This window comes from Suncus etruscus, chromosome 10 (assembly GCF_024139225.1).
Source record: "Suncus etruscus isolate mSunEtr1 chromosome 10, mSunEtr1.pri.cur, whole genome shotgun sequence".
In the NCBI taxonomy this organism is placed as follows: Eukaryota; Metazoa; Chordata; class Mammalia; order Eulipotyphla; family Soricidae; genus Suncus; species Suncus etruscus.
Window position 1 is genome coordinate 84,174,959 of NC_064857.1, and position 11,811 is coordinate 84,186,769.

General features: G+C 56.7%; 1 protein-coding gene across 1 annotated transcript; it reads right to left on the reverse strand.

Moving 5' to 3' along the window:
• Nucleotides 1-842: 842 nt before the first annotated feature.
• Nucleotides 843-10,521, reverse strand: ITPKA (inositol-trisphosphate 3-kinase A). Its single transcript, XM_049781685.1, has 8 exons — nucleotides 10,352-10,521; nucleotides 10,037-10,248; nucleotides 3,228-3,324; nucleotides 2,919-3,149; nucleotides 2,630-2,834; nucleotides 2,418-2,519; nucleotides 1,374-1,445; nucleotides 843-1,290 (listed from the first exon to the last, which is right to left on the reverse strand). The coding sequence occupies exons 1-8, from the start codon at nucleotides 10,519-10,521 to the stop codon at nucleotides 1,087-1,089; spliced, it is 1,293 nt and encodes a 430-aa protein (XP_049637642.1). The 3' UTR covers nucleotides 843-1,086.
• Nucleotides 10,522-11,811: the final 1,290 nt, after the last annotated feature.

Consider the following 11,811-nt stretch of genomic DNA (forward strand, 5'->3'; position numbering starts at 1 on the left):
TCTCCTGGGGAAGCATCTGGCTACTGTTGAGGTCAAGGTCTCCCTTGAAGTGTGCCAGGGGGTCAAATAGCCCCTAAAGAAATCCTTTGAATTATTCTGTCCCACCAGGGTCCTTTACCTGGGCAACCCCCAGCACTACTGATGCTCTTAATAAAGAGCTCCTCAGAGTGGGACCAGAGAGATAATATAGTGGGTAGGGAGCTTGCCTTGCATGTGACCAACCCAGGTTTGATCCCTGGCATTCACCAAGCCCACCAGGAGTGACTCCTGAGTGCAGAGCCAGGAGTAACCTCTAAGCACTGCCAGTTGTGGTCCCCCCTTCCAAAACAAACAAATAAACAGGGGCCGGAGAGATAGCACAGGGGTAGGACGTTTGCCTTGTATGCGGCTGACCTGGGACAGACCTGGGTTTGATTCCCAGCATCCAATATAGTCCGAGAAGCCTGCCAGGAGTGATTTCTGAGTGCAGAGCCAGGAGTAACCCCTGAGTGTCACTGGGTGTGGCCCCCCAAAAAAACAAACAAAAACAAAAATAAAGCTCTTGAAAGATAAATTAATTCAAAAAGTTAAGGGGAAAAAAAGGGAACAATGTACTCTTTTCCTATCTTCCAGTGAGCTGAGTGGACTTGAAGAATGCCAGGGAGCTGAGACAAGGACAGGAGGGTGGGAATGAGGCCTGGGTTCAAAAGCTGGTGCCTCTGAGTTTTATTGGGATGGGGACTCCACGAAGTGAGAGGTTAGACCCACTGATCTAGTGCCTGCAAAATAAAGTCCATTATCTGGTCCTTCTGGAAAGATGCTCAGCCTCCTCAAAGGAGCCAGCTGAGGAGGAAGCCCACTGTCCCACCCTGTCCCGCCCCCGCCCCCTTAGTGTCGTCAGCTCTGGAAAAGTTGTTGGGGCTTGTATGGGTGCCAGCCCCCCAGCCCTGCCCCTGGAGCAGTGTGTCTATCGTGGTTGGCACCTGACCTTGCAGAACCATCAAAACAGCCCGCACGGCGGGTTTCAGTCCTTGGCCCACATGCGAACGGGACTCAGCCACGGCAGTCCTTCGGTGAGACCCTGCCTGCCACAGACGGGGCACTGCCTCATCTCTCAGCCAGGCTGGCCAGGATGCCAATGAGATTGTCCAGCCCCAGCAAGTAGCCATCCTCGCGGTTGCCCTCTTCCCAGGGCCGCCGGTGGTCCAGGGTCTGGCCGTCGGGCAGCTGCGTGGTCTTGCCGAAGTCGATGAGCCACACGCCAGCGCGATGGCAATGGTCGTGCACGAAGAGGAGCGAGCTGCCGATCACCTGCAAGGCCCCGCTAGCTCAGGCCGGCGGCGCCCCAGCCCTCCACCCCCTCACCCCCTGCGGAGCCCCAAACCTGCCCTTACCTCGTGCCTCCAAAAGAACTCGGAGACCTCTAGGGTGTCCCGGATCTGCTGCAGGCGGTTCAGGTACCTCCGCTGGATGGAGGAGGAGGCAGGCGGGGTAGAAAAGGAGGTGCAGGGAAGTCAAGTGACAAAATTAGGTTCCTCATATACATTTGGGGGGGGTGTTGTGTGTGTGTGTGTGTGTGTGTGTGTGCATGTGCAGTATTTTGGGTTTTGAACCATGCCCAATGTGCTTAGAGCTTACTTTGGGGTTTGTTTTTTTTTTTTTTTTTTTTTTTGTTTTTTGTTTTTCGGGCCACACCATTTGATGCTCAGGGGTTACTCCTGGTTAAGCACTCAGAAATTGCCCCTGTCTTGGGGGGACCATATGGGACGCCAGGGGATCGAACCTCGGTCCTTCCTTGGCTAGCGCTTGCAAGGCAGACACCTTACCTCTAGCGCCACCTCACCGGCCCCTTACTTTGGGTTGTGTGTGTGTGTGTGTTGTGTGTGTATGTGCGGTATTTGAGTTTTGAATCATGCCCAGTGTGCTTAGAGCTCACTTTGGGGGGGGGTGTTTTGTGTGTGTGTGTGTGTGTGTGTGTGTGTGTGCGCGTTCGTGCAGTATTTTGGGTTTTGAGCCATACCCAGTGTGCTTAGAGCTCATCCTGGCTCTGTGCTCAGGGATCACTCCTGATGGTGCTTTTGTGACTACATGGGGATCCAACCAGTATGTCCTGTACCGCACTACTCTGCCCTGGAGGGCCCAGAAAGGAGAGAGGCTGAAGTGAGGAGGGGTGAACGCTTGGATGGATGGATGGATAGATGGATGGGTGGGTGGGAGGGTGGGTGGGTGATTGGAATGGATGGAATGGTGGATGGATAAATGGGTGGGTGGATGGATGGATGGGTAGGTGGGTGGGTGGGTGATTGGATGGGTGGGTGGATGGATGGATGGATGGATCGGTGGGTGGGTGGGTGGGTGGGGTTGCACAGGCAAGGGCAGGCGGCCTCCCCCCAGGGCCCACCTCCCACCCACCCAGCCAGCCCCTCTCCTGCGCTCACCAGCACTTGCGCATCTCCTTCTACGAACTCCTGGAACACGCCTAGCACCTGCTCCCGGCTCCGGGTGGTCTTGAAGTCGGTGCTGCAGGAGCCGTCGGCTTTCTGGAGGAGGCGGCACCGTTAGGGGCCCGGGGCGGGCCGAGGGGCGCGGTGGAGGGAGGGGAGGGGAGGGGAGGGCAGGGGAGGGTCGCCTAGCGTCGCAGCCCGCCCACCTTGACGCCCTCGATGCGGAAGCCCAGCGTGGTGCTGGAGCTGATGCCCTCGCGCCACTGCATGTAGCGGGGCTTGGTGACGGCGCGCTGCGCGTGCTCCTCAGCCGTGGGCGCCGCGGGGTCCACCGCCAGCATCTTCTTGTACATGTCCTTGCGCAGCTTGGGCCGCTCGCGGGCCTTGCTCAGCTCCTCCTCCAGGTAGGTCCTGCGGGGACGGGGACGGGACGGACCTCCTCAGGCGGCCAGCCCCCCACCACCACCACCGGGAGTGGGGCGCCGCCCGGCCCGCCCGGCCCGGCCCACCTGACGCCCATCTTGCAGTCGAGGACGCAGGGCCCGTCGAAGCCGTGCAGCAGGTCCTGCAGCTGCAGGTAGTGCTCGCCGTCGCGCTCCACCTCGCCGTGGAAGGCCGGCACGCAGCCCCGCAGCGCGTCGGCCATCAGCCGCGCCAGGCACGAACGCTCGGGCTCCGAGCTGCGCTTCAAGATCAGCCCGCTGGTGCCCGCCGCCTTGAAGCTCCCTGCGGGCGGGCGGGCATCAGGCGGTCAGTCCGGGTGGCCAGCCTGCTCAGGGCCTCCCTCCCTGCCCCGTGTCTCACCCGTGTGTCCCGCCAGCTGTACCCACGAATACCGCCTCTTGAAGGGGCTGATGACGGGCAGGTTGACCATGGTCCGGATCTTCTGCCAGTGGCTTTTCTGAGAGCAACAATGCTGCATGTCAGGGCCTCTGCAGCACAGGCAGGTGCCAGCCCTCCTAGGGCCGGAGCATCGCTGCCCCCGCTGCAAGTGGCCAGGTCTGGGACCATTCAGGCTCCCACTACTACGGGGAACGTCTATTGTGCTTTTGACACAAGAACAAGGAGGTGACATTCATCCAGCTGCTTGATGTGGTGAAAAGACTTCATGCCATGCGCACCGCTCAGCTTTGCACGCCAGTTCTGCCGTTCAAAAGCTGCCAAAGCCATTACATGCTACTAAATTGGCCTGTGGAGGGCTTTGAAAGTGTGTTCAGCATGAGAATAATATGCTGGGCGTTTTAAGTTGAGAAAGAAAAAGAGAAAAAGCAGGTCCTTGGGTCTCAGGAAAATTCGGATCGGATGCATAGTTACAATTCCTGAGAAGATTTTGGAGCCTACGAAAACAAGTCTAACCATCACTTCCTCATCTGTAAAATAGGCTCATTAAACATTCCCATTGGCTATGACTAGTAAATGAGCCTTGACAGTCTCTTCTCCCCCACCCCCATTTCTTTAATCAATAACTCGAGGTTATTGATTAAATCATTTGGAACTGTTGGTTCCTTTCATTTAAAAATAAAAATGGAGGAACCAGAGATATAGCAAAGCGAGTAGGGCACATCTCCAGATGTGGCCCCAAAGTAATAAAAGAAATAAAATAAAAAAAATTTTTAAAGGAGGGGCCAGAGCAGTAGTATAGCAGGTAGAGTGCTTGCCTTGCACGCAGCTGACCTGGGTTCGATCCCCAGCATCCCACATGGTCCCCCGAGCCCCTCCAGGAGTGATCCCTAAGTACAGAGACAAGAGTAAGTCCTGAACACTGCTAGATGTGGCCCAAGAAACCAAAAAGTAAAATAAAAATAAAAAATAAAAGATTTGGGGGAAGGCGTAGGGGGGGGTCACACCTAATGGTGCTTAGGGAATTGTATATGGTACCAAGAATTTGAGCTATTATTGGTGGGGTACAATGGCCTTAACCTCTGGACTGTCTCCCTAGCACAATTCTTCTTCTCTCTCTAGACAGTCAAGCATGGAAAGTAACCAGTATCCAGAAGGGCCGGCCTAGCAAGGTCTGGAGAAAGAACTGTGTGGGAACCTCATGGTATCCGTGGATCCCACTCCACTCCCTGCCAATTGATAAGATCCAGGACACCCTTGTTCACATTTTTTTTTATTTTTAATTTTTTTTATTTTGGGCCATACCCAATAGGCTCAGGGGACTATATGGGATGCTGGAAATCAGTCCTGGGTTAGCTTTATGCAAGGCAAGTGCCTTACCCACTGCACTATCTCTCCAACCCCCACCTTATTCCTATTCTGGAACCAAAAAATGTGAACTTTAAAAATGGGGTGCCACAGCAAAGACCTGTCATGGTGGAGCTGCATATGATGGACGCCTTGTCTCAAGAATGAAGCTTCTGGTAATAAGAGCATCTACCAGAAGGCCCTTTTCCTCTTCTCCCTCCACCTCTTTTGCCTATCTGTTCTTGCTCAATAAATATTGTGTCTGCTGCTCCTCTGTCTCCCACAAGGACCAGGGTGTTTGGAGCATGATTAGATGTGCTCCCAAAGGGCTGAAATTCAGTGTTCCAGACCCATAGGCCAGAGAGAATTCTGAGAGAACTGGAGGCATGGCCTAAGCAGGGACAGACCACTGACCCCTCCCTCCTACAGAGATATGGGAATTGGTTCTGACTGATACCACCCCTGTCTAGCTCAGTGAGAACTGATGTCTGTGGGGCCTGATTCCTCTGGGTGGACAAAGCTTCTGACCTCACAAGCCCTGCCATGAACCCCTTCTTGTGATTTGGGCACTTTCTTAACCCCTGTTCAGATGATGGGTTCTTGCTTTCTTAGAGTCCTGGCTGGGCATGCTTGGTGTGATGATATGTCCAATCTAGAGGTATCTGGGGGTGTAGCCAGAAACAGCCCACTAGGAGATGACATCGTTTTCAAAACTCCCATTTTCACTCTTTAAATACATAGAAGGTTTGCATTCTGTTGCGTGATAAATTCAAGTTTTATTATAAAACTCTCCCGCCTCCGAATCCTCAAGTAAAATTCCAGGAAGATGTATGTGCCATGTGTATACAGCAGCACTGGCTTCTCCCTCTTCCCACGCTGGGTGCTAATTAAATGCGCATGCCCAGGAAGTGCATAAAATAGGGATATTCTTTTCTTAGGGGAGAGTTCAAGGTCTACCCGAGTTAGCCTGGGATCTCTCCCTGCGATGGGCTTCCAGTCTCACCCTAGTCTTTCCCCAGGTCCAGTTACTGGAGCCCAGTTGGCTCCAGAGGCCACATAGCACTCCAACTCTTTAGAGACAGATAGGTGAGACACTTCAGGAGAAAGTTTTTCAGCCTTAAGGTGGTGTAAGTGTTCTGATTGCTGTTGACTAGACACCTTTACCTTCATCAAAGCAATGGTTTTCAGGGAGCTTCCATTACTTCAGGGACATCCTGAAAGAATTTAGGAGACAGTGGGACCAGAGATCCAGAGAAAAAGTCCAGAGAACTATGTCAAGCTCTAGAGCAACACCAATGAAAAAAGGAACCAGTCTTGGTTCCCTTGGAGATAAGGAGATTGTATCCTCAAACCTACTAAGATAGGATTCTGGAGAGGATAGAGGAAAGCAGGAGGGCCTGATAGATGACTTGGGATCTGCAGTCTCGAGCTACTGCACTTAGTTGGAACAATTACAGGGCACCCATGACATCTGACTGGAGCAAAGGTCAAGGGGTCAACAATGATTCTCTCCACCCAGTTTTGAGAAAATTCTATCAAGCCATGTAGTAGCCATGATCAAGGCTGGTTCCAGGCATGCAGATTACAAAGGGCTTTCACACCCAGGCTGTCATCTGAGTTTTTTCTGCCACTCCCCAGGGCTGTAGAGCAGTCTCTTGGCCTGGGTGGGGTCAGGCCAGGTAGGTGACAACACACAGGAAATCCACTACCATCTTCCAGTTTAGGGAGCCTCCAGCCTGGGAATGCATGGATCCCATGGTGCTCCATTCCCCAGCATCCTTCTGGGGTGGGTGGGTGGGTGAGGATTCTAGCACACAAACAACAGGGATGGCAGGGAAGTTATTTTTGAGCAGGTGAAGCTTTTATTGTGTGGGTATCAGACAGCAGATTGATGATGCTCCTGAGTGAATTCTGTCTGAAATGCAGGGAGTGGGGAAGGGTGAAGCCCCAGCCTCTTCCAGCTCAACCTACTCCCTGCAGAAATCTGAGAAACCAAGTCACAGAGGATCTCTGCGCATTTGAAGGAAAAACAAAAAGGCAAGCTGATTGTGTGTTTTTGCTGGAGTCTCAAAAGGACCCTGGGGTTGAACAAGCATCCTTTTGGGCCTTAGACCCACCCTCCTTGTCCAGGCTCCACTTGAAAGCCCTGGACAAGTTCTGTTCTGTTCTTTCTTTTCTTCTTCTTCTTCTTTTATTTATTTATTTATTTATTTATTTATTTATTTATTTATTTATTTATTTATTTGGTTTTTGGGTTACACCCAGCAGTGCTCAGGGGTTACTCCTGGCTCCAGGCTCAGAAATCACTCCTGTCAGGCTCGGGGAACCATATGGGATTCTGAGATTCGAACCAATGACCTTCTGCATGAAAGGCAAACGGCTTACCTCCATGCTATCTTTCTAGCCTTTTCTTTCTTTCTTTCTTTCTTTCTTTCTTTCTTTCTTTCTTTCTTTCTTTCTTTCTTTCTTCTTTCTTTCTTTCTTTTCTTTCTTTCTTTCTTCTTTCTTTCTTTCTTTCTTTCTTTCTTTCTTTCTTTCTTTCTTTCTTTCTTTCTTTTTCTTCTTTCTTTCTTTCTTTCTTTTCTTTCTCTTTCTTTCTTTCTTTTCTTTCTTTCTTTCTTTCTTTCTTTCTTTTCTTTCTTTCTTTCTTTCTTTCTCTCTTCTCCCTTCCTCCCTCCCTCCTCCCTCCCTCCCTCCTCCCTTCCTTCCTTCCTTCCTTCCTTCTTTCCTTCCTTTTCTTTCTTTCTTTCTTTCTTTCTTTCTTTCTTTCTTTCTTTCTTTCTTTCTTTCTTTCTTTCTTCCTTCCTTCCTTCCTTCCTTCCTTCCTTCCTTCCTTCCTTCCTTCCTTCCTTCCTTCCTTCCTTCCTTCCTTCCTTCTTTCTTTCTTTCTTTCTTTCTTTCTTTCTTTCTTTCTTTCTTTCTCTTCCTACCTTTAGCTGCACTCTCTGGATGAATCTCTACCAGCCCAGCCCCCTCCCTCTGTTCCAATTGCCCTATCAGAGCAGCTCTCCCTGGATGGCAGTGGTGAGAGCAATCAGTTTAAATTTATAAAATGATTTGTGCTAAGGTATAAGTGACCCACGGCTTCACCCTCCCAGGGGCCTTTGCCTTTTAAAAAGAAACTCTGCTAACCTAAATTAGGCTCTATAATTAGGGAAACGTGAAGTGTGGGAGTTCTGGGCCCAGGCCAGGACGGCATCGAGGTCTCCTTACCTATTGGAGAGCACAGGAGAAGAGCACAGTGAGCAAGTGTCACACACACCCTCTCTTCTGTACAGCAACACACCCAAATAGTTTTAAGAAGCAGGCAAAGGTAGTAGCAAAGGACAGGATATGAGACCCACAGTTCTATCCTTGTACTGCAAGTCCCCTAAGGCACCACCAGGTATCGTCCAGTGACTCCCAACATCTCTGCAGAGGCCCCAAACTAGGAAATACAAGTGGTAGGCAAGACAGGAGACTAACTTTTGACTTAAAGCTGCCTTTGGAGACTGCTTACCCAGCCCCCAATTCCTCTAAAGCCAGAAATTTCCTTTTGTTGAGGAAAAGTCCCCCAGAGAAAAGCAGGCAGTTTTGTCCTCACTGAGATGAGGATCAGAGAAACCCAGTTTCAGGCTCTGTAGGCAGAGTAGGGGGTCCTCTTGAAGGTGCCCTTAAGGATGTATGTACCACATGGGAAAAGTTGTAGCACCTGCCAGACCTGCTGCTGAGACCCATTATCCTGCGTGCAGGCAGTGGCCCTCTGGCTCACTCCGCAGACCCTCAGATCCTGTTTCCTGCTGGGGGAACCCTGGGCGGGTGCAAGGCCCTTGCGAACTGGCTGAGAGGCAAAGTCCGCTCTGGGCCTTTCCACACTGGCGCAGGAGGCCTCTGTCAACAGCCCAATGGCTTATCTGCCGCCGCTGTGGCTGTTTGCCTTCGGGGAGGCCCTGGCGGGCTGTGTGTGTTGGGGGGGGGGGGGGCTGGGACGCCCTGGGAGACACAGCCTTGGATCTGGAAGGGTCCTCAGTGGGAACACAAGGCCAGGGGGGCATAGCCTTGCCAGCGTCCTGTGCACAGTGGCCTCTAGTCCGGGAGTCTGGACCCCCTGTGGCCACCTCCACGTGGCAACCTGCTGGGGTGGAAGTGGGAAGCTGGATGGCAGGGGTGGGAGGTTCTGGAAGCTCCACCTCTCATCTGTCAGAGATTTGCACTGGGTGACAGGGGACCCAGAGCTCCTGCTTAGGATTTGCAAAGGCCCTTGGGAGGGCCCTCTCACTGTCCCACATTCCATAGCCTTGAAATCCTCTAGGGCACTCCCTTCCCGCAGGGCTCAGGGGGTGCCCTTACCCTAGGAGGAGAGAGGGACTCCCCATGCCCACAACCTGAAAATGGGGTGGGTGTGTTCCTGCTCTGAGATTCCATTCGGGGGCTCTCGTCTTTCAGACAGACCGCTGCCCTCTGGGAAATGGAAGTCAGTGTGTGGGGCGAGTAGGAGTGAGTCACTGCCTGGCTTGAGTCCTTGGTCCCCCGTCCCACCCTGTTTCCCCGCCCGGTCTCCGTCGCATTCACCCCGATGTGGAATGTGCAGGGGGGCATGGGCGGGCGCCACAGGTCCAGCCGCGCCCCAATCTCTCCCTCCGCCACTCCTTCCAGTCCCAAGACTGTAAGGCTAGCAGCCCTGAGCCCCCAGACAGCCCTCGCTCTGCTCGGCTCCTGGGCCACTCGCCCACCCTCTTGGGTCGTGCATGAAGAGTTCGCGGGTGGCTCTTGGTTAAAAGCGGGGGTGAGGGGGACAGAAGAGCTGTCGTGGGTGCCGCACCCCCAGAAGGCGCAGGCAGACACCTGCTCCTTTCGTCGCAGCAGCATGGCCAGGCAGGGAGATAGATCCCAGAGGCAAATCGCGAACATCCAAGGAAGGTTCCCAGGAGCGAGGCGTGGGCAAGAGAGGGCAGAGGGATCCTACCCTTAAGCCCTCCTTTTCTCCTTTGAGCATTCACTTAGGGGGTGCCGTCACCCAAAGGAGGAGAGAGGGACCCCACCTCGATGCCCACCACCTGGAAATTCGGGGTGAATGAGACGCCGGGAGCAGACGGCGGCGGCTGGGGCGCAGAGCCCGGAGCGCAGCGCTCCAAACTCCCACTCCAGGAGGGGAAACCGTGGCAACGGCGGGGGTGGGCCAAGGCGCTGGTGCCGGGGGGGGGGGGGAGGAAGAAAAGAACCGGGAGCTGCTCCCCGAGAGTTCTCGAGGCGATCCCTGCAGCCTGCGGGTCCCCCGGTCCCGTCCCGTTCCTGGACGCCCCAAAAAGCGCCACCGGCCCGGGGAGCCCGAGAAAGGGCAGAAGGGCCCCCCAGGGCGCGAAGTCGGCGGCGGGACCTGTCAGTCGTGCGCCCGCCCACCCGCTCGGTGGCGATCCTGGGGGTCTCCGGCGGGGGTCCCCCCGTACCTGGCCCGCGTCCTCCTCGCCGGCTTCCAGCTGCACGTTGCCGCGGCTCCGGCTCTCGCTGTCGCTGAGCAGCAGGTCGTCCTCCGAGTCCTCGGGCAGCGACGACCCGGTGGAGGACACGGACGACGTGGACAGGCGGCGCGGCTGCTGCAGGTGCGACGGGCCGGCGCCGGGGAGCCCCGCGCGCTCCGAGGCGGGCGCGGGCGCGGGTGCTGGCGGGCCGGGGCTGGCCGGGGGCGCGTCGGGCTCGTCGGCCGTCACGGTCAGCCGCGGGATCACCGGCCCCGGGGGCGCCCGCGGGAGCCCGTTGGGCACCTGCGCCCGGCGCGCCGCTTGGCCCCGCGCGCCCGGGGCTCCCCGGCCGCCGCCGCCGCCGCCACCGCCGCGCAGCGCGCCTCGAAGAGCAGGCGGAGCTCCCCGACGCTCCGGCGCGGGGCTCGCTCCAGCCCCGGGCTGCGGTGGCCCGCGCCGCCCGGCCGCGCCATGCCCGTCGGAGCCCCGGGCAGGGTCATGGCCCCCGCTCCGCGCGCCGCTCGCGCAGGAGCCCCACCAGCTCCCCCGCGGCGCGGCGGGGACTGGCGAGCGCGGCGCCCCCGGCTCGGGACGGCCCCCGGGCGGAGCCTGCCCCGGCCCCGCCTCGGCCGCGCCCCCGAACGCCCGCCCGTCCGCCCGCCCGCCCGCACCCAGGCTCCTTTCGCTTTCGGAGAAAGCGCGGGCCCCGCCGCACCCCGGCGGCTAAAGGCACCTGCTCTGGCGGCACCCCGGCAGGTGCGCCCTCGTCGAGCTGCACCCGGGGCTCCCTGCGCCCTGGCCCGACAGCACCCTGGTCTGGCTGCACCCTGGACCGGCTGCGCCCTGGCCCGACAGCACCCTGGTCTAGCTGCGCCCTGGCTAGGATGCAACCTGGTCTAGCTGCACCCTGGACCGGCTGTGCTCTGGCCCAACTGCACCCTGGTCTAGCTGCACCCTGGCCCGGCGACACCCGGGTCTACCTGCACCCTGGTCCTGCTGCAACCTGGTCTAGCTGCACCCTCGTAAATTTAGCTGCACCCCGGTCTAGCTGTACCCTGGCCCGGCTGCATCCTGGTCTAGCTGCACCCTCGTAAATTTAGCTGCACCCCGGTCTAGCTGTACCCTGGCCCGGCTGCATCCTGGTCTGGCTGCACCCTGGTCTAGCTGCACCCTCGTCTACCTGCACCCTGGCCCTGCTGCAACCTGGTCTAGCTACACCCTCATCTAGCTGCACCCTGGTCCAACAGCACCCTGGTCTAGCTGCACCCTCGTTTAGCTGCACCCCGGTCTAGCTGTACCCTGGCCCTGCTGCACCCTGGTCTGGCTGCACCCTGGTCTAGCTGCAACCCTGGCAACGGCACCCTGGCCTGGCCGGGCTGCACCATAGCTGCATCCTGGCCCAGTCCTGGACGCCGCTGCCTACCCGCGGGGAGGCGCAAACAGCCGCTCTGAGTTCTCCGGCTTAAGGGCGAGCAAGGTTCCCTGGCGGCTTCAAGGGTTCGGGGCCCCGCCGGGGAGGAGTTAAGTCCGCTCTCGGCCTCGCCCCGAGCTCCATCCCTTGGGCGCCAAGCCCTCCAACTCTTCGGCCTCTTCCCTGGAAGGAGCAGAAGGCTTAAGGGTATTAGCCTCCGCAAGAAGCTCCTGCCAGGAGCGCGCCTACGTGGGCACTCAGTCCCCGGCCGGGTGGAGGTTGCTCCCCGCAAAGTCACTTCCCCACCACCTTTAGGGCAGGGAGCAAGGTCAGAGGGCGGCGTCTGGGCCCC

Excerpts from the sequence above, each read along its gene's own strand:
- ITPKA (XM_049781685.1), bottom strand. The coding sequence starts at position 10,521 with ATGGCGCGGCCGGGCGGCGCGGGCCACCGCAGCCCGGGGCTGGAGCGA. Across the intron at positions 2,835-2,918 it reads CGTCAGGTGGGCCGGGCCGG|GACCTACCTGGAGGAGGAGC; the intron begins GCGGGCCGGGCG and ends CCGTCCCCGCAG. Across the intron at positions 1,291-1,373 it reads AGTTCTTTTGGAGGCACGAG|GTGATCGGCAGCTCGCTCCT; the intron begins GTAAGGGCAGGT and ends GGGGCCTTGCAG.